Below are 22,866 nucleotides of genomic sequence, written 5' to 3'. Positions count from 1 at the left end.
TACAAGAGTACAGCTTGTATAAATTTTCTGTCCCCTCAAAATAACTCAACACACTGCCATGAATGTCTAAACCGCTGGCAAATTGGGCCCAAAGGGTCAATATTTTGTGATGCCACCATTATTTTTCAGCACTGCCTTAACCCTCTTGGGCATGGAGTTCACCAGCACTTCACAGGTTGTCACTGGAGTGCTCGTCCACTCATCCATGACTACATTACGAAGCTGGTGGATGTTAGAGACCTTGCGCTTCTCTACCTTCCATTTGAGGATACCCCACAGATGCTCAGTAGTGTTTAGGTCTGGATGCATGCTTGGCCAGTCCATCACATTTACCCTCAGCTTCTTTAGCAAGGCAGTGGTTGTCTTGGAGGTGTTTGGGGTCATTACCATGTTGGAATACTGCCCTGCGGCCCAGTCTCCGAAGGGAGGGGATCATGATTTGCTTCAGTATGTCACAATACATGTTGGCATTGATGGTTCCCTCAATGAACTGTAGTTCCCCAGTGGTGGCAGCACTCATGCAGCCCCAGACCATGACACTCCCACCACCATGCCTGACTGTAGGCAAGACACATTTGTCTTTGTATTCCTCACCTGGTTGCCGCCACACACACTTAACACCATCTACACCAAATAAGTTTATCTTGCTCTCATCAAACCACAGGACATAGTTCCAGTAATCCAGGTCCTTAGTCTGCTTGTCTTCAGCAAATTGTTTGCAAGCTTTCTTGTGCATCATCTTTAGAAGAGGCTTCCTTTTGGGACGACAGCCATGCAGACCAATTTGGTGCAGTGTGCGACGTATAGTCTGAGCACTGACAGGCACTGACAGGCTGACTCCCCACCCCTTTAACCTCTGCAACAATCCTGGCAACACTCATATGTCTATATCCCAAAGATAACCTGGATATGATGCAGAGCACGTGCACTCAACTTCTTTGATCAACCATGGCGAGGCCTGTTCTGAGTGGAAGCTGTCCTGTTAAACCACTCTATGGTCTTGGCCACCATGCTGCAGCTCAGTTTCAGGGTCTTGGCAATCTTCGTATAGCCTAGGTGTCTTTATGTAGGGCAACAATTCTTTTTTTCAGATCCTCAGAGAGTTCTTTGCCATGAGCTTCCAGTGACCAGTATGAGAGCGTGAGTGCGATAACACCAAATTTAACACACCTGCTCCCCATTCACACCTGAGACCTTGTAACACTAACGAGTCACATGACACTGGGGAGGAAAAATGGCTAATTGGGCCCAATTTGGACATTTTCACTTAGGGGTGTACTCACTTTTGTTGCTAGTGGTTTAGACAAATAATGGGTGTGTTGAGTTATTTTGAGGGGACAGCAAATTTACACTGTTGTACAAGCTGTACACTCACTACTTTACATTGCAGCAAAGTGTCATTTCTTCAGTGTTGTCACATGAAAAGATATAATAAAATATTTACAAAAATGTGAGGGGTGTACTCAGTTTTGTGAGATACTGTATGTAAACCTGGAGAGTGTAAAACCTGGTGCAGCTGTACATGGCAGTCAATCAACTTCTAACTTTAACTTGTTCAATTAAGCTTTGACAAAACAAAACCTAGAAGCTCATTGGTTTCTATGCAAAGCTGCCCCAGATTTTAAGTAAATCAACCCTATAGTGTTTGAAAGAAAATTGGGATACATGTAAACACCTTTCTTTTGTGTCTCTGGCAAAGTACCAACGTTATTCTCCATTCCTTGTGTTGATTTCTAATCTTATTTCTATGTATTGCATAAAAAGTGGATTTCCAGTAGAACACAAAAAATGTTTTATCAAACTTAACCTCTTTCTGACCAGCTGCTGTCATGGCTGTTTGGCATGGCTGAGCATGGTGTAGGTCGGCCGCTTTAAGAGCTATAGGGGATGCCAGAGCCTATGCACGTGGCCAGAAGCTGCGATGTCCACTGACGATCCATGATCGCTCCTCAGAGAGCCAGAATGGGGATCTGTCAATGTAAACAAGCAGTGCCATATCGCAAAAAATGGCCTGGCCAGGAAGTGGGTAAATCCTTCTGGGGCTGAAGTGGTTAAGATTAACATAGCTTAACATATATATATATATATATATATATATATATATATATATATATATTAAAGACTGTACATTTTTAACCTTATGTCCATTTTATCTTTCATGTCCTTTTATCTTATTGCTTGTTTTATTCAATGGTAGCCTGTTAGCATGGCTTTTTCTCAAAGAATAGGTACAGGTACTCTCTCCACCCTGACCTACCTTTGAGCACAGTTCCTTGTCTCCGCCCCCTATCCACCTCCTAGTAACACTCCTTTTAGAGAATACAGAGCCAAATATCATTTTGTGGTGTTAAGTAATTTGTATTGAATTGTTTAATAATAAACAATAATAATAGATTCCCCCCTCCCCCAGCAACAATAGATCTTTCACAACAACAATAGGCCCCCTGCAACAATCGACCCTCCTTCAGGAGCAAAATACACTCCCCAGTAACAATAGATCCCCACCAACAACAATATATCTGCCCCAGCAACGAAATACTCCTGCTAGCAACAATAGATCCTCCAGCAGCCAGTATCAATAGGGTCCGGCCAACAGCGGATCCCCCAAAAACATAAGAACCCCTGTGCCAAAGATTCCCCACCAACACAACACCCCCTCCCCCCCGCAATCATAGATCTCTCCAGCAACTATAGACACCCCCCAGCAACACTGCAATCCCCAGCTACAAGTGATCAGTGATCCCCAGCAGTCAGCACCAATAGACCCTCCAGCACACCCCAACCCCCTTTACCAGTATATACATTATGTGCTGAAGGTGCCGGAACTGCGTTCCCCTGCATTCTCACTGAAAAAAAAGCCCTGCCTGTTAGCAGGTAAATGAGAAAATAATGACTAGGAAAGAGCAAAATCATTCATAACATAAACAAAATATGGGGGCTTGAATCATTCTGCTATTGTTAGTTGCCTGACTGTCATGCTGGTCCTCTGCATTTCGAAAAAATTATACAGATCAGGAATAGCATTTTAGGAAGGAGATCAGAAAGGACAAGCCCAATATTTCTGTCCCTGAAGGACACTGAAGGTAGCATCAGCCTCGAAAAGGACAGAAACTGAAACAGTTGCTAATGTAGAATAGCAGGGTACATAAGCACACTCTAGGATGTCAGTAGTCTTGCCTTATAATGTTGAAGACCTGGGTTCTGTTCAATCCAGAAACAGTGCTTATAGAGATTTGCTCCCTGGGTTTCCTTCCACTTTAATTCCTTACTCTACTCCACAATACATAGAATCATTTATATGATTTTGTACACCCATTTAATAATATTAGGAGTTTACAACACATAGGTAGTAACACCGATATGATAATAATTATATTAGCCTATCTTTGGTTTGTGAGTATGAGAATAACGAAATTGTGAAAACGCATAAAAACAAAGGAGATCAAACGATCTGCCCCAGCATTGTAGAACAAGCATGCTTATTCTTAGCCACCATGATGCCTACATTTCAAATACTGTATACTAATGTATTGTTTTTCATAGAATTTGGCCTTAGTTTGTCTATATGACTGTAACAAGGATAACTGATGGATCCCGCACTTTGAACAGAGGGACTCCCAGAGGGAGTGCACACTGAGGTTGATTTAATAAAGGATTAGACCATAGATCCTCACTTATTTTAGTGGACTTTTTGTTTGCACACAATTGGATGATTTAAGTCTGCACGTTTTCAAAGTGAAAGTTTGCTAGATTGGGTATTTAAAGTAAACACAACATCACCTTATTTACTAGGAGAAATTTCACTTTGCAAGGTAAATTTCCACGTTATGCTAACATTGTACAGGCATACCCCACATTTAAGTACACAATGGGGTTTATTTACTAAAGCTGGAAAGTGCAAAATCAGGCTCGCTTCTGTATAGAAACCAATGAGGCTGTGACATTGTCAGATTGGGTCCTGACAGGACAATCCCGTAACTTGAAAGTCCAGGCCTTTAGAGCCAGACGCACTGCCCCAATCTCTAGGATATTGATGGGCAAGGTCCTTTTGGTTCTTGACCACTGTCCCTGGACAGTTGTCTTTCTTAGTACTGCTCCCCAGCTTGAAAGGCTGGCATCCGTCGCTACCACTTTCCCGATGACTGGTCTGAAGGATTTTCCAAGTTTACATAAATATTTGTTAAATATCCATAAATAATCAACTTACCTTCTCCTGAGAACTCAACACTTCTAAAATGCTACTGAGTAATTCAACACATAATTTCTTTTCCTTTATCTGGGGATGTTCTTGTCTTCCATTATTTAACCATACCCTCAGCTCTTTGGTGATCAGTGGCAGTAAAATATCACGACATTCTGGAAATATTTAAGAAGATTGTGAGTAATTGATAACATTTATTCTAAACATCAGTGCTGGATTTAACTTTAGGTGTAGAAAGTTTGTGTCTAAAGGGGGTAAAAACTAAGAGTCTTTTTTTTCTTTTACTACTAATTGGTCATTTATTTTTTACTATCATAAGATATAATACAAACATCTCATGTAAGCTTTTTTTTTTGTTACATAATTTTATAGTATAGGCCAGGTTAGGTCAGAAAACTACAAGTGACCATTCAAAAAAGACAATTATGGCAAAATGCTATCCTCACTCAAGCCTGTGTAAGCTCTGGTGTCCCCACTGGCGTTTAGACAGGGGGATGATTTCCCGCTTGCCCCTCCTCACACTTTACAGTGTTCAGGCATGGAGACTGACTGATCAAGCCTGAGAACTGTCATACAGGGGAGGTCACATCCCCAGAAGCCCCGCTATCTTAGCAAAGGGTTCGAGCAGTATGGTTAGGCAGGCTAAATATGTAGCTTTTCAGGTATAACTATCTGTGGGGGGGCATGGGGGTCAAATATCAGCAAACACTGTCACGTTACTCTGAATTATATATGTAAAAAAAAGTACAAGCGATCTGAAACATCTTTATAGTTTCATGCAGTGGCGGCCCGTCCATTAGAGGCACATGGGCGCCACCCCCCCAACCATGCATCCGGCCCCCTGATCTACATGTAGGGACGCTGGACCATAAATTCCAATGGGGGGGTTTAAGAATGTGATTAGAGCCAGAGGCTTGAATAGGCTTCAAAAAAGGGTGGGCTCAGAGCGCAGAGGTGCTTCAAGCCCACCCAGTTGTCTGAGAATAGCGAATAAATATTCGCTATTCTCACACTAATCCTCCTCCTGGCCAATCAGGAAGTGGTCGCGAGGCCCGTCATCTGGTTGGCTGAAAGGACAGGTGATCCTATTGGACACCTAGTGCCTAGGAGGAGGAGAGGAAATATACGGTGGAAGAGGACACACAGGAGCTGCTGCCCGTCGCCAGCCAGAGCGATGCTCGCCTGCAACCTATGGGGTAGGTGCCAATCACCAACCTCGAGCAGGCGGACGGGGGGGTGGTTGTTTGCTGCCCCCCCCCCCCCCCCAAAAAAAAGACACAGACTGCCACTGGTTTCATGGCTTAGGGTTAAAAGCATAACTTATTATAATACACTCAATTTGATGGGAACAAATGTTCATATTCAATCCATTCCACTGTCAGCTGGAGTGAAAGCGACACGGCTTGTGACCATGTGTGTAGTGGATTAATGTGGATTCATAAGTAATATAATTTCATAATTTATATTGCATATTGTTTAAACACTTTATACCAATACAACATAGAAAACGAATAACCTGCTGCCTCTTACAACTATGTGTAATCAGTTATATGTCAAAGACGCATATTTGTTACTTTTTATGTTATGCATACAAACTTTTATGTCCCTTAACTGTTTTTGCTTTTGTGTTTTTCTATTTGTTTGAATTATGTGCCATAGGAATTTTTTTTTTGTTTGTTTGCTTTTTGTTTTGTTGAAGCAATGGCATCCACCAACTAGCCTAGTCAGTCAAAAGTCATTTTCAGATAGTGAGTTGACATGTAAAGTTGCTAGATATTTTAAAAACGGTTTCCTTGGAGATGCCATGGAAGATTGCAGGAACTACGAGTTACTATTTGAAGTTGCATATACAGCCAACATCTTGGGCTTATGCATGGGCACCAAGCTTGAGACAGTTAGATAATGCATTGTCTGTTTAAGCTTGAACTAGGGCAGGTTAGCTACTTCTGACTGGGAATGCAGATAAAGTCTGAGCATTCTCTAGGAACTGGAACTGATCTCCTGAAAGTTAAATCTTATCCTTGTCAAGTTGTAAATATTTCAATAAAGCATTAAAATTGGATTTTTATAACAGCTTACTTGTAAAATCCTTTTCTTGGAGTACATAATGGGTTATAGGCCACCTTCAGGTGATGGACACTGGCTATACCCAATCCAGGAAGTTCACTCCCTATATAACCCCTCCTGACAACCTATGCTGCTGCCTGCAGTACACTCCATACACACTATAAGATTTTCTGCTGATTTTTTTCCTTCAGATTTACCAAAACCATATAATATGAGGTCAAGCCTTAGGATTTTCAATTTGTATGCAATCAGGCAGGCCCTTCTACTACATGGTTTTGGTAAATCTAAAGGAAAAAATCCTGCAGACAATCTGATAGTGTGTATGGGGCTTAAAGGTATATGTTGTATTGGTTCATATGGCTGTTTTTGTAACACAGACAAAACTAAATTCAAGTCCCAAGGGTTCAAGGGAGGTTTGACGGGCGTATTAAGCCATGTTATCCTTTGTATAAAACCCCCGGACTAAAAAATGTGTTGCAAGTGGTCTTTGAAATAAGTCCGATAAAGTCGAGACTTGGCCTATAATAGTACTCAAGTCCAATTTCATTTCTAGCCCTAATTGTAAAAAGGCAAGAATTCTGCCTATGATATAACTCCACGGGTGTCACACCAGGAAACATAAGCCCTCCAGACTCTATAATATATAGTTCTGGAAGCTGGCTTCCTTGCATTAATCAGGGTAGAGATAACTGACCCAGAATGCCCACATTTCTTTAGAATGTGGGTTTCAATAGCCAAGCCATTAAATTTAGAGACCGTAAGGAAGGATGGAATATTGGTCCCTGATAGCAGATCTGGCCATAGTGGAAGCGATCTTGGGCCCTCCACTGCCATATTTATGATTTCTGCATACCATGACCTTCTGGGCCAAGCTGGTGCCACCAGATTTACCGGCTTTCTTTCCAGCTTGATCCTGCAAAGAAGTCGAGGCAGCAACTGAATGGGGGGAATGCATAGATCAGTGAGAACTGATCCCATTGGGTCACCAACACATCTGTTCCGCACGTGACTGGATCCCTTGTTCTGGCCACAAAGTTTACTAACTTCATGTTGAACCAGGACGCAGGAAGATCTACATCCGGAGTCCCCCATCTTTGGCAAACACCACGAAATAAGTCGGGGTGAAGAGACCATTTCCCTGGGAATAACTGCTGGTGACTCAAGTAGTCCACCTGTCAATTCTCTACTCCCGGAATGAAGACTGCCGATAGGCACGGAACATTCCTTTCTGTCCAAGTTAGAATATGGTTCATCCCTCTCTGTGCTAAGAGACTCTTGGTGCCCTCTTGGTGATTGATTCAGGCCACAGCTGTGGCATTGTAGGATTGGATCCTGACAGGACAATCCCGTAACCTGAAAGTCCAGGCCTTTAGAGCCAGACCCACTGCCCCAATCTCTAGAATATTGATGGGCAAGGTTCTTGACCACTGTCCCTGGACAGTAGTCTTTTTTAGTACTGCTCCCCAGCTTGAAAGGCTGGCATCCGTCACTACCACTTTCCAGATGACTGGTCTGAAGGATTTTCCTTTCAAAAGATTCTGGGTTAGTAACCACCAAGTGACACTTTTGGGGAAAGCCGCATTGGCGCATTGGCTAAAGCTTGAATTGTTTTGTTCCAAACAGACAGGATACTGTTTTACAACAGTCTTGAATGAAACTGGGCATAGGGAACCGCTTTGAATGAAGCCACCATGGTTCCTAGCAACCTCATGCAAAGGCGAATGGAGGGATCGCCTTTTGACCTGACCATCCACACCAGCTCTCTTATGGAGTTGATCTTTGCCTAAGGCAAGAACACCTTTTCCTGGGCTGTGTCTATGATCAGACCCAAGTACTCCAGCCTTTTTAGCGGTATTAAGGAAGATTTCTCTAGGTTGAGAATCCAAACCAAACTTTCCAGATAGTTGGTTGTAGTACACGCGCGTTGCTCCAAACGAGCCACCGACTGATCTATTAGTAATAGATCGTCTAGGTACGCTACGCAGGGCCGTCTTTAATATAGATTGGACCCTGGGCAAAATTTTTCTTGGGGCCCCCCATGCAATTTCCCTCTCCACCTGCTCTGAGAAATACAGTAAATAGCAGTTAGACTTAAAATCAGTTTACTGTATCAGATCAGGCAGCAATTGTGATTGGTTGCCAGCAGTTACAGCATTTCATTACTGCTTACTGACTGGTTGCTGGAGGTTACAGCACACATTACGGCTCACTGATTAGTTGCTAGAGGTTACAGCACATCATCTCCTCACAGCAGGGGAGCATGATATACATATGAATGCCGCCTTTATTTACATATCAATGCCGTCGGCCACAGCTATTTACTTAGTATTGTCGTCGCTATTTACATATGAGTGCCAGTTAAGCCCCATACACACTATCAGTTTTTCTGCTGAGTTTTTCCTTCAGATTTACCAAAACCATATAATATGAGGTCTTTTTGCGTCACAGGTTGTGTTTTTGGTCAGGCATCCCACTGACACCAGTGTTGCCATTGTGCTGGGTGTTCAGTGTGCTCCTGTACCTTTAAGAAGGGGTGGCTCCCCTTCAGTCAACCTGCTTTCACCTATCCATCAGAATGCATGTGCCTCCACTGTGGGGACACTCATAAGTTAGTGTTAGGTACCACAGATATAGGGGTGCCTTGGCGGGGCTCTGTGGCTTACGCATGCATTTGCAAATGTGTGCAGACTAAACCCCTGTTTTTAACGCATATTGTTAGACAGGTTAATTGGTTGTCTGTGGGCTGGTGGCAAGTAAAGCTTGTTTTTTTTCCTCGGTTTATCCTTGGGTTTGTTTGTATCTTAGGAGTTTTATTTGTATGTAATCAGGCAGGCCCTTGCACTACATGGTTTTGGTAAACCTGAAGGAAAAACTCAGCAGAAAAAATGATAGTGTGTATGGGGCTTAATTTACATGTAAACACAGGGTCTGCAAGTAAGTCATCTGCCCTCAACAATAGGGCAGAGCTGGACAGCATTAGTAGCAGCAGTTTACACTGATATATTGGGACACAGCACAGGAATAAAACTTCAAGGGACAAGGGAATTTAAACCTGGATAGTTGCCAAGTATGAGGCAGCTGTTATGGGCCCCACAACAATGACAGGGCCCAGGGCAGCTGCCCCTTTTGCCCTGCCTTAAAGACGGCCCTGACGCTACGACTGTTATGCCCGGTGCCCTTAACCTGGCTAGAGGTGGGGCCAGCACTTTTGTGAACACCTGGGGTGCTGTGGCTAGCCTGACGTGCAGGGCTACAAAATGAAAATGCTGCTGTTCTAACTCGAACCGCGGGAAATATAGGGACATGCAGATATGCATCCCTGATGTTGCTTGATGCCAGAAGTTCTCCTCCTAGAAGGATAGAAACTACTGACCTGATCATCTCCATGAGAAAGGATCCAATCTTCAGGAACTGATTTAGATTTTTTAGATCTAGAATGGGTGTGACATCCCCATTTGATTTTGGTACCATAAAAAGATTTGAATAAAACCCCAGACCTTGCTCTTTTGTAGGGATCTGTATGATCACCCCTTGAGATATTAATCGGTCTAGTGCCTGAAACAGAGATTTGTCTTTTCTCTGGATCTTTGGGAACATTTGACCTCAGGAAGAGAGACAGTGGAAAGTCCTGAAATTCCAGCTTGTACCCCAGCGTTACCGTGGAGATGACCCATTTGTCCTGAATTTCCTCTTTCCAGACTTCTGAAAAACTGCAGAAGTCTTTCCCCCACCTTGGTGAGAGGGGTTGCCTCTTCATGATGCAATCCTTCTTTTCAGGTTTCCAACCGCAGGACTTCTTTTGAGCCAGGGTCTGACCCTGAGGTTTTCCTCTAAAGTCTGACAGTGGAAGCCATTGCCACTGCCTAGAGGTGGAAGCCCCTGGCACAGGGGAAGGAGCCTGTTTAAACTAAGGTTGTTTCCTGGTTACATGCTTAGTAAGGTTGAATAAAGACACCAGTCCATCCTGAGTGTCTACAATTGTCCCTATCCCTGCACATTGTGTCTCATTAAGATGCTCATCTATTATATTATTTTATTTAAGGTACCCTATAGTACCTTGAATTTACACAGTGCTCCACACATACATCCCACTCTCATGCCCCTACCCTCAAGGAGCCCACAATCCAAGATCCCCTACTCACATTCATATACTAGGGCCAATTTTTGGACAGAAGCCAATTAACCTACCAGCATGTCTTTGGAGTGTGGGAGGAAACCCATGCAGGCACAAGGAGAACATACAAACGCCAGGTAGGTAGCATTGTGGTTGGGATTTGAACCAGCAAACCTTATTTCTGCTAGGCAAGAGTGCTGCCCTCTATACCACTGTGCTGCTATTTTGACTGGCAAAAGAGTACTTTTCCTACTAGAAATTGTTTGGCTATATTTTTCCAAGTCTTCTCCAAATAGTCGCTCCCCATGAAAAGGGAGTCAGTAGGTTTTTAGGTGCTTCAGCTGACCAATTTTTTAATCTTTAATTTTTAAATTTTTCTATTTTTTAGAATCTTTAATGGCATCGAGAACAAAGCATAATGCTTTTGGTAGTTCAATCAATGCCCAAGCTTGTTGTGCAGGAATCTCTCTAAGGACCTGCCAAGGAAAAAGTACATTTTAACAGATTTCCAACTTTTTATCTGTTGGATCCTTAAGCATTTGTGCACTGTCTACAGGACAAGTTAGGTCTTTATTCACACTGGAAACCACAGCGTCAACTTTTTTGAAGATTTTTTTGGAGAATTTTTCCTCCAGGGGATAGAGAATTGAAAATCTCTTAGGAGGTGGAAAATGCTTATCTGGGTGATCCCATTCAGCAAAAATAAGCTGTTCTAGTAATGCATGTGCAGGAAACGCATGCAAAGGCTGAGAAGGTTTACAGGAACCCAAGGAAGAAACCAAGATTTCAGGAGACTGCATTAGGGGCAGCATGAAAGTGGAACAAACCATCTCTGTATGAGTTTGTATCAGCAATTTCTCAGATTGTGAGGCTGAAAGGTTCATCTACCGTTGTTTCTTCCACAGAGGAATCATCAGTTTGTTTTTCCTCCTGATTGACTGAGGGTAACACCTCATCCTGAGCCCACTGTTCCCCCTTGCAAAGGTTCTAAAGTGCGGGAGGGGGATCTAGCATGCTTCCAATCCATTTGAATGGAGGATGCGATTAAAGCCGCTAATCTTCCTTCCAGACCCTGCAGGGAGGAGGAAAGGATATCTACAGTCATGTATAAGGGGCTGAGATGTGAGAAGCAGCTGCACCATCAATTTGTTCCAATGGCTCACCCTGGCTTGCCATAACTGATAATTCAGGCAAGGGTGACTGCGTGGAAATGTGACTCGAGATCCTAAGGCCTGGGGGTGAAACCTTTTACTTTTTTGTTTTTTGTGGTGTCTTTTTTTGGTAGGCATAGTCCTAAGTACAAAAACAGAGGCACTATACAAATTGCACTTAATCTCTGAATATAGTCATGACTAGGGATGAGCCGAACACCCCCCGGTTCGGTTCACACCAGAACTTTCGAACGGACCCCAAATTCGAACGAACTTTAGAACCCCATTGAAGTCTATGGGACTCGAACGTTCGAAATTAAAAGTGCTAATTTTAACGGCTAATATGCAAGATACTGTCCTAAAAAGGGTTTGGGGACCTGGCTCCTGCCCCAGGGGACATGGGTCAATGCCTAAAATGTTCTTAAAAATTGCAGTTTTGGCGGGAGCACTGATTTTAATGACGATTAAAGTGAAAAAAAAGTGAAATATTCCCTAAAATATGTTGCCTGGGGGGTGTCTGTAGTATGCCTGTGAAGTGCCACGTGTTTCCCGTGTTTAGAACAGTCCCTGCACAAAATGACATTAAACGGAAATAACACCATTTAAAACTGCTTGCGGTTTTAATGTTATATCTGGTTCCTGCAATATGGTTGAAAATCATTGAGAAAAATGGCATGGGTAGCCCTCCCTGCCCATTACCAGCCTATTTGGGTCTTGTACGCATATTAAGGGGAACCCTGTACCCATATTAAAAAAAGGAAATGCGTGTGGCCCCCAGGCCCTATATACTCAGAACAGCAGTATACAGGCGGTGCAAACAAGACAGGGACTGTGTAGGTTTGTTGTGTTAAGTTGAATCTGTTTGTAATTTTCAACTGGTACATTTTTAAAGTGTAGCTCCAGTCAAAAAAACTATTTTTAAGCTTTTTGGAAAACATAGGGAAGGGTTATTACCCCTGTATAATTTGTTTTGTCGTCCATCTTTTTTCATCTCACTTGCTGTTGTCTCCTTCCGTTTGCAAGTAGGAGATATTTGTAAATTGGATGTTTGAAAGTAGGGGCCTGCCCTATATGCTCTGCAGAAATGGCGGAACAAGGTGTTGGTTTTGCCACAACATTGTAAGCCCTCAAAGTGACTCTTGGTGGGCGCTGGAGCACCCTGCTGTGAACGATTATATCAAGAATTGTAATTACATGCCATTGTTGAACAGTGGTAGAAAAATTGACCTTTGGTGGTTGTGGTGCTGGTGCCACAACACTATAAGTCCTCACCGTTACTCTGGGTGGGCACAGGAAGGGGCCCTCCTGTGAAATATTATATCAAGAATTGTAATTACATGTCCCTGTTAAACAGGGGCAGAAAAATTTGGCCTTAGGCACTGGTGCTGGTGCCACCACACTGCAACCTCTGCCATATACTCTAGTTTTATTGCAGGAATTAGCCCTGCTGCAAAGCATTGCATCAAAAATTGTAATTAAACGCCCCTGTTAAACAGGGGCAGAAAAATTGGGCCTTAGGCACTGGTGCTGGTGTCACAACACTGCAACCTCTGCCATATACTCTAGTTTTATTGCAGGAATTAGCCCTGCTGCAAAGCATTGCATCAAAAATTGTAATTAAATGCCCCTGTTAAACAGGGGCAGAAAAATTGGGCCTTAAGCACTGGTGCTGGTGCCACCACACTGCAACCTCTCCCATATACTCTTGTTTGATTGCAGGAATTAGCCCTGCTGCAAAGCATTGCATCAAAAATTGTACTTAAACGCCCCTGTTAAACAGGGGCAGAAAAATTGGGTTGATGGCATCAACCAGTACAGGCTTAAAACAGAACATGGTATTGGGTGGCATTGTCAAGGACCTGGCTTTAATGGTTGTGTCAGAATTCTTGTATGTTTTTAAAGAATGGTGTCTAAATCATGTTATTGTTATGATCTTTTAACTAATAAAGCTGTGACCATAATACTCCAATGAAAATAATTTGTGCCATATTGTATTATTTATGAGGTTTAATGTGTTTGGCTTTATTCAGTGGCGGCTGGTGTTAAAATTTTTTAGGGGGGCGCAAACAAACTTTAAAAAAAAAAATTTGAAAAAAAACCCATCAAACGCAGCCACTTTGCCATCAAAGGCTGCCACTGTGCCATCAAACACAACCAGTTGGGTAGTGTATATTGTGCTAGAGGCACACAACACCCACTAACTCCTGCAGATGCCTTTATTATAGAACAAATTTCAGCTGTCGGTGCTCTCGCATTTTGAATGACAATTATGCAGTCATGCAACACTGTACCCATATGAAATTTGTGTCCTTTTTTCAAACAAATAGAGCTATCTTTTGGTGGTATTTAATCACCGCTGGGTTTTTTATTTTTTGTGCTATAAATGAGAAAAACTGAAAATTCTGTTAAAAAAATGCATTTTCTCTGTTTCTGATACAAAATTTTGCAAATAATTTTTCTTCATAAATTTTGGCCAAGATGTATACTGCTACATATCTTTGGTAAAAAGTAACCCACTACACAACAGCAAGATCAAAAATCGTCCGAAAACGATCGGTGTGTACTGTGTTGAAGGTACACAACACCCACTAACTCCTGCAGATGCCTTTATTATAGAACACCAGAGATAAAGGGGTATATACAGATGTATACTGTGCTGTGCTGGAGGCACACACAACTTCCAATAACTCCTGCAGATGGCAAGTGGGCTCAAATAGAGAACAGCTATGTAGGTGGATATAGCGGTATGTACTGGGTACAGAGCACGCAGACAGCACGCACTAGCTCCTAACACTACTGACTGCAAGCTCTATTATAAAATATAGATCACTAGCTATATAGGTGAGGTGAATATAGCGGTGTATACTGCAGTCAGGGCACGCAGACAACAACCACTACACAACAGCAAGATCGAAAATCGTCCAAAAACGATCGGTGTGTACTGTGTTGAAGGTACACAGAACACCCACTGCTTCAGACGCCAACACACTACACAAGGCCGCCGCGCTGGCGGCCTCATATAGTGTGGTGCGTGCACTACACAGCCTGAGCTATGATTGGCCACAGGCATCCTGCCTGTGGCCCATCATGGCTCTCCTCGCTGCTGGCGCTGCGATTGGCCAAGCATGCGGGGTCACAGTGCATGCTTGGCCAATCATGAGCCAGCAATGCACTGTGCCATCGCAGTGCATTGTGGGCCGTGAGCGCCACACGAATTTGGCACGAACAGACCAAAATGTTCGGACTTCGCCGAACGGACAAACAGCCGATGTTCGACTCGAACACGAAGCTCATCCCTAGTCATGACATTTAAAGCCGCTATAAAGTTCAGCCTAGTGCTGGGAAAAAGGTGTCTTTCCTGTATCATGAATGCCAGTTTGCAACCCTCTCGTGTCCCACAGCTCCTGTGTCCCTGTGTTGCAGGCTGCTTGTTTCCTCCTCGTCAGCCGAGGAGAGACTGTCACTGCTGTCGTTTTATTAGTTTTAGCCTGCCGTACATCCTCGTGGACGTTCACAGCACCACGCTTTTACATTTTTTAACATTTAAAAATGTTCCCGTGCTCGTGTGTGGTGTTTTCGGGTCCACAGACCCAACACGGGGGGGGGGGGGATGGGAGGCCGAGACCCATCCAGCAGCAGGCACCAACAACAGTAAAATCAGCAAACAGTAATACAATTAGCGGGGGAATGTAAGGAGGGTACAGCGCTGATGTCCCCCTAACCCTCTGGTCCCTTCAGGGGGGAGAAAGAAAAAATGTGCAGATTTCTTTTACATTTGATAAAAAATCTCCCTACATACTCTTCTGCGACCACACACAGATTGAGCTTTACAGTGAAGACAACAGAGTAAGGTTAATTCTAGTGGAGAATTAAGGCATGACAACACTTTTTCCCTAATGGAAGAATACATAAGTTTTTGATACCTAAGTTTCTTCCCTGACCTTATCCCGCCGTAGGATTTGCTGAATTAACAGACAATCCAACCTTCAAGGACCAGGTCCCTAAATATTGGGGTTCAAACTACATTGGACCTGTAAAGCACCCCACCAGGAAAGCTAGGTAATGTAGCAAGATCAAAGCCCTGGGCTCCTGGGGTCCTGCCCTACAAAGAGAGGTGTTATAGGCAAAACCTTGTGCTTCGGATATGAGGCCCCAAGTACCATCCTTTTAGGCCCTAGTGGCACTTTGGATGGATCTGGTCTTTATGGAGGCTATTTAAATCCAGCATGGATCCCTCCTGGAGCTCCTCAGAGCACATCTTCACTCGTGACCAACACCTTAGACCAGTGATTCTCAACCAGGGTTCAGTGGAACCCTAGGGTTCCTCCAGAGGTTGCTAGGGGTTCCTTCAGCATTGGGCAATTTCTGCCTCTCAGATAAGTCCCCCCTGACACCATTGATCTTTTTAATCTGTAAGGAGATAATTCTTCCCAATGACCACAAGTGTAAAGACCATTCCTCTCACGGACCATCACTCTAATGTATTATGAGTTGTAGATTTCAAATTTTTAGCAGGGGTTCCCCAAGACCAGAGCACTATTTCAAGGGTTCCTCTGCGTTGAAATGGTTGAGAAAGGCTGCCTTAGACACTGGCGAAAAAACTGATGTGTTCTTGGAAGGTGGAGGGGTTATTTAGGGAGTGAACTTCCTGGATTAAGTATAACCAGTGTCCATCACCTGAAGGTGGCCTATAACCCATTAATGGGGACCTTGGATTGTGGGCTCCTTAAGGGTAGGGACCAATGTGAGTGTGCAATGTACAGGGATAGGGACAATTGTAGACACTCACTCAGGTTGAACTGGATGGACTGGTGTCTTTATTCAACCTTACTAACTATGTAACTATGTAAGTAATTACTTAAGGCTCTGTGTCCCATGATGTACGATAAAGAAAAAAGTTTTATAGAGAACTAGCACAACTTTGCCTATACACCAAACCTGATGAATATTGAAGTGTGCTATGGAGCAGTGTTGGAGAGTTGGGAAGTGCAAGTTGATGAAGTGGAAGAGAGTGAAAAGGTGTACAGTGCAGTAGCGGAGAGTGGGAAAGGGGATGTCAGTGCAGTGATTATGAGAGTTTGATAGTACTCATCAGAGTGAGGAAATGCATGTCAATGTAGTGGCAGTAAGGCAGAAAGTGTGTGGTGGTGGTGAGTGAGGAAGCGCACTTAAGTGCAGTGACAATAAGAGAGGATGTGCACTTAATTGCAGCAACAATTAATGAGGAAGTGAATGTTGGTGCAGTAGTAGTGGGTGGGGAAGTTCAGGTTGCCCCCCAAAGCACCCCCTTATGTTGAGGGCATGTGGCCTGGTATGGTTCAGGAGGGGGATGCTAGCTCCCCCCCTTTCCTGCTTGGATGGTCTGGTATGGATTGGGGGGGACCCCTGCACTGTTTTTTTTTTTTTTTTCCCTTGCTGGTAATACTTTTTTTTACATTCATCTGTCAGCGGTCTGATGACTCATCAAGGACTCACAACTTAACAACCAGCTATTCACAGTTTGCCATGAAGAAAAAACTTGTCGCTGTCATGTGACTAGTAGTCCACCCTCCCAGTTAGAATCACTCCCTAGGACACACTTAACCCCTTCATCGCCCCCTAGTGGTTAACCCCTTCACTGCCAGTGTCATTTACACAGTAACCAGTGCTTTTTTATAGCACTGATGGTTCCAAAATAGTGTCAAAAGTGTCCAACGTGTCCACCATAATGTCGCAGTCCTGACAAAAATAGCAGATCGCCGCCATTAATAATAAAAAAAATTAAAAACAAAAATGCCATAAAACTATCGTCTATTTTATAGACGCTATAACTTTTGAGCAAACCAATCAATATACGCTTATTTACCAAAAATATGTAGAAGAATATATATTGACCTAAATTGAGGGGAAAAAATGTTTTTTATATATTTTTGGGGGATATTTATTATAGCAAAAAATAAAAGGTGATCAAATACCACCAAAAGAAAGCCCTATTTGTGGGGGAAAAAAAAGACATCAATTTTGTTTGAGTGCAATGTCAGTTAAAGCGACATGGTGCCGAATGGAAGGGGGTGAAATCTTCCGGGGGTGAAGTGGTTAAACAAGACGTTTTCATCCCAATTAACTATGCAACTATGAAATGCAGGCTTACCTTGCCTTTTGAACAGATTGCTACGAACAATCTCATTCATTGACTGCACCTTCTGTTGTTGTAACTTATCAGGGGGGATACAGGTATAAAAATCGTACAACAGCTGGCTGTAATAATAAAGACAAAGTGATTGAAGAATTATAGAATGACATTATATTTTAAATGTATTGCATTGTGCTGAATCACTTTTTTCTCTTACTCACTATGTCACTGTATCCTCTTCTTATATAGCATAAAAGATAATATGTCACTGTAGGAAATTATTTGATTAAAAATTCATAATTTAGCCTGTAGTAAAAACAAGCACTTGCAAATATTCTATTTTGCGAATATTCTTCAAAATGAAAGTGATATTAAACCTTTGCTTTTTTTAAATAACAAATATGTTATACATACCTGCTCTGCAATAATTTTCTCCTCATCTGGGGTCTCCCGCCGGCACTGCGGGTTCCTTCCCCCTTCCAAGTACCCTCCCCAGCAAGCCACTTGCTAAGGGTGGGTACTCATGCAGACTCGCTCCAAGCCCCGCTAGCTGCATCTATAGATATAGACAATGGGACCTTGTGCCCCTACTCCCTCATCATAGGATTTGATTAATAGCAGCAGGAGCCAATGGCTCCTGCTGCTATCAATCTGTCAAGTGAGGAGGGAGAGAGCAGAGAGCCACTGCTCTTGGACACAGCGCAGGATCAAGATCAGGCTCAGGTGTAAGGGGGGCTGGAGGGAATACTCATTTAAAAATATTGTTTACCTTTATGCAGAGAATACATTAAGGCAAAAAATCCTAAGGCTTTAAAACCACTTTAAGAATAGTTTACATGTGAATGGGCTATTGAATAGCTGTTCTGAGTTGTGTATAGAAGAGTGTATAGAGGTGGGGGCAGTTGAGCCTGGAACCGTCTTTAAGTTTTAAAGAAGTAACCATTAACCCCCCTGGTGGTATTCCCGAGTCTGGCTCGGGGTGAAAATTTTGTACCATTAGCGGTAACCCCGAGCCAGACTCGGGACCGCATCGCTGGATCCAGGATGAGATTACTTACCTTGTCCCCTGGATCCAGTGATGTTCCCCCACTGTACGAGCGAGCCATCCTCCGCTCGATCTATCACGGAGCCGAGCTCCATTCCCTGTAAGCGTTGCGACGCACAGGGACGGAAAAAAACGGCGCCAAATTTACAGATTACATTGCTGTATGTAATTATTTCACATTCCTTTTGTCCCTAGTAGTTTCTCCAGTGTCCTGCATGCAGTTTTATATTATAAAAACTGTTCGTTATGCCTGGAAACTGGAGATTGTCCATAGCAACCAAAACTGTCCCTTTACATCAAAAGTGATTTTATACCAGCTATAAAACAGCAATAATAAATTTGAATCACTCGCAGAATTGAGCGATAGCGATTTGTGGGGAGATCTGTCATCAAATACTGAAAAGTAATGACAGTGACAATTCTGCACCTGAGCAAATTTCAGTGTTTTTGATTATTGAATAATTTTTATTATTGTTATATTATTATTTGGTATAATTATTTATAGTTATTTATTATATTATAATTTATGATTTCATTTTTCAAACTTTATCATACCCGGGATGTCTGCTAGACTCTGGTTTGGACAGATTTAAGAGAGTTATTCCTAAGAATTACAGGACTGCAATATAAAACACCAAATTTTCATGCAAAATAATTGTACCGCTTTCAGCACCTAAAATCTGAAATAATCGTACCGCCAGGGAGGTTAAATAAACTGGTTTATAGATAGTATATTCTGAACTATAATTAATAGTACCTATGTGTACCTAATTAAAATGTATATGTTATGTTTTTATTTGTGCAAGTTGACATAGAAGGGGACATGTGTCTAAAAGACAAATGCTGCCTTCCAGATCAGCCCTCTTAACTACAAGGAAAAAAGGACTTTTGTGGACCTAATAGCTAGTGATTTGTGTCACTACAGTCTGTTTCTGCTCCACACAGCAACCTCTCCCTACACTGACAATAGACAGAATGTAAAATAGTCGCCAGATCAGGTCTATTTATAAAGGTAGGGGGAATGTCCAATTGTCCATGTGCTGAAATATCTCAGTTGGCTGTCCTGTACCCCATGATGGATGTGTCATCATGGGTCAAAGTTCTTTCACAATGTAAACACATATGTCTGCCGCGTGAACAGCACCAGAAGTCCGCCGGTTTGGCGAATCGCGAACACACAAAATTCACAGCGAACCGACCGCCGGGCGAACCGCAAGGCCATCCCTACTGAGTATTGCAATCTGTACACTTTTAGGGGTAGGGAAACTTAAAGAGGGAGATATCTACCTGAACAATATGGGAGATGGCAAAGATCACCAGCACATTGTTGCCTTCTCACACCTGATTTAAACCTCTTATTGCGGTACTACCGTGTCACAATCATATACATTAATACATTAGAGGAAAAAAGGTCAAGTCTGAGCATGTAGGCCCTTTAAAAAATAATCTAGAGTGGGTGACTGGGGTCAAAGAAAAGGCTAATTTATTAAAAACTTTTTCAGCTCTGTGTATACAAAGGAGCATGGGGACACTCATGTCCATAATGGGGGTGATAGTGACACGGCCCCAAATCCACAATGGCTCAAAAGTGATATGGTCCAGAAATATTTAGACAGAATAAATGTGGATAAAGCACCTGGACCTGATGGCATCCACCCACGGATCTTAAAAGAATTGAGCTCTGTCATTTCAAAGTCATTGTATCAAATTTTTAGGGACTCATTAATGACAGGAATAGTACTACTGGATTGGCACAGGGCCAATGTGGTGCCTATACTTAAAAAGGGAACAAAATCTTTATCAAGTAACTATAGACCTGTTCGTTAAACTTCTATAGTTGGGAACATATTGGAGAGATTAATAAAAGACCACATAGACAAGTTCTTGCTGGAAAAAAATATTTTAAGCAACAGACAGCATGGATTCATGAAAGACAGAAGTTGTCAGACAAACCTGATTTCTTTTTATGAGGTAGTAAGTAAAACTTTGGACAGAGGGGTGGCGGTGGACGTGGTATACTTGGATTTTGCAAAAGCATTCGATACAGTTCCGCACACACAGCTCATGTGTAAGGTAAAGTCTACAGGTTTGGAAATATCAGTTTGGAAATAGATAGAAAACTGGCTAAAAGACAGAATTAAGAGAGTAGTGGTTAATGATTCTTACTCTGAATGGTCTAAGGTTATCAGTGGTGTACCCCAAGGTTCAGTGCTGGGACCCTTACTTTTTAATATCTTTATAAATGATATTGGGTCTGGGATCAAAAGTATAATTTCTGTCTTTGCAGATGACACTAAGCTATGCAGTGTACCGTATATACTCGAGTATAGGCCGACCCGAATATAAGCCGAGGCCCCCAATTTACCCCCAAAAAAACTGGCAAACTTATTGACTCGTGTATAAGCCGAGGGTGAGACATGCCTGTCCATCCCTGTGTGTGTGTCCGTCCATCCCTGTGTGTCCGTCCATCCCTGTGTGTCCGTCCATCCCTGTGTGTCCGTCCATCCATCCCTGTGTGTGTGTGTGTCCATCCATCCATCCATCCCTGTGTGTGTGTGTGTCCATCCATCCATCCATCCCTGTGTGTGTGTGTGTCCATCCATCCATCCATCCCTGTGTGTGTGTGTCTCCATCCATCCATCCATCCCTGTGTGTGTCTCCATCCATCCATCCATCCCTGTGTGTGTGTGTATCCATCCATCCCTGTGTGTGTGTGTCTCCATCCATCCATCCCTGTGTGTGTGTGTCCGTGTGTGTGTGTGTGTGTGTGTGTGTGTGTGTGTGTGTGTGTGTGTGTGTGTGTGTCCAGCCTACCTGTGTCCTGAGCCTTTGTCCCGAGCCTCCGTCCCGTGCCTTGCCTCCTTGCCTCCGTCCCGTGCCTTGCCTCCGTCCCGTGTCGTGCCTTGCCTCCGTCCCGTCCCGTCCCGTGCCGTGCCGTGCCTTGCCTCCGTCCCGTGCCCTCTTCGTCGGCGCCTCGGCGGCCATTGTAAAATTCAAAAGCCGCGCCTCCGCCTTCGCCTGTGATAGGCGGAACACTGAATTTCCCAGCAGCCTGTGTTCCGCCTATCACGGACATCGTCTCATCCTCGTCCGTAGTACGAGGATGAGACGATGTCCGTGATAGGCGGAACACAGGCTGCTGGGAAATTCAGTGTTCCGCCTATCACAGGCGAAGGCGGAGCCGGAGGCGCGGCTTTTGAATTATAGAATGGCCGCTGTCTGTCTGCTCGACACGCTGATCGAGCGGGCAGACAGCGATGACTCGAGTATAAGCCGAGGGGGGCACTTTCAGCCTCAAAAAAGAGGCTGAAAATCTCGGCTTATACTCGAGTATATACGGTAATAACATTCTTATAGGATGTCTCCAATTTACAAGCCAACCTCAATGCTCTGTCTAATTGGGTGACTATGTGGCAGATGAGGTTTAATGTTGATAAATGTAAAGATTTTGCACTTGGGGGCTAATAATATGCATGCATCATACATACTAGGGGGAGTACAACTGGAAGGATCCATAGTGGAGAAGGGTCTGGGGGTTTTGGTAGATCAAAAGCTCAATAATAGCATGCAATGCCAAGCTGCAGTTTCCAAAGCGAGCAAAGTCTTTTATTGTATTAAGAGAGGTATGTACTCCAATGAGAAAGATATAATTTTGCCCCTGTTGAAATCATTAGTAAGACTTTATCTGGAATATGCAGTTCAGTTTTGGGCACCAGTTCTCAAAAAAGGATATCGGGGAACTGGAGAAAGTGCAGAGAAGGGCAACCAAACTGATAAGAGGCATGGAGGAACTCAGCTATGAGGAAAGATTAGAGGAACTGAATTTATTCACTCTTGATAAGAGGAGATTAAGGGGAGATATGATCAACATGTACAAATATATAAGGGGTCCATATAGTGAACTTGGTGTTGAGTTATTCACTTTACAGTCAACACAGAGGACAAGGGGGCACTCTTTACGTCTAGAGGAAAAGAGATGTAATCTCCAAATACGGTAAAGTTTCTTCACAGTAGGAGCTGTGAAAATGTGGAATAGACTCCCTGCAGAGATGGTGCTGGCCAGCTCAGTAGATTAAGAAAGGCCTGGATTATTTCCTAAATGTACATAATATAACTGGGTACTAACATTTATAGGTAAAGATGATCTGGGGAAAATCCGATTGCCTCTCAGGGGAT

General features: G+C 43.2%; 1 protein-coding gene across 2 annotated transcripts in view; it reads right to left on the bottom strand.

Moving 5' to 3' along the window:
• DOCK2 (dedicator of cytokinesis 2) overlaps positions 1-22,866 on the bottom strand; it is a 513,334-nt gene that overhangs the window by 338,825 nt on the left and 151,643 nt on the right. For both annotated transcript variants that reach the window (XM_077473501.1, XM_077473502.1), the window contains exons 25-26: positions 17,664-17,770; positions 4,208-4,356 (exon numbers count right to left, since the gene is read on the bottom strand). In XM_077473501.1, the coding sequence (XP_077329627.1) occupies positions 4,208-4,356; positions 17,664-17,770 (256 nt within the window). The remainder of the gene's footprint in view (positions 1-4,207; positions 4,357-17,663; positions 17,771-22,866) is intronic.

Source organism: Lithobates pipiens, unplaced genomic scaffold (genome assembly GCF_037356315.1).
Source record: "Lithobates pipiens isolate NorthernLeopardFrog02 unplaced genomic scaffold, aLitPip1_a1.2 Scaffold_8, whole genome shotgun sequence".
Taxonomy (NCBI): domain Eukaryota; kingdom Metazoa; phylum Chordata; class Amphibia; order Anura; family Ranidae; genus Lithobates; species Lithobates pipiens.
Note: the sequence above shows the minus strand (reverse complement) of the source record. Positions and strands in the feature narration are given on the sequence as shown.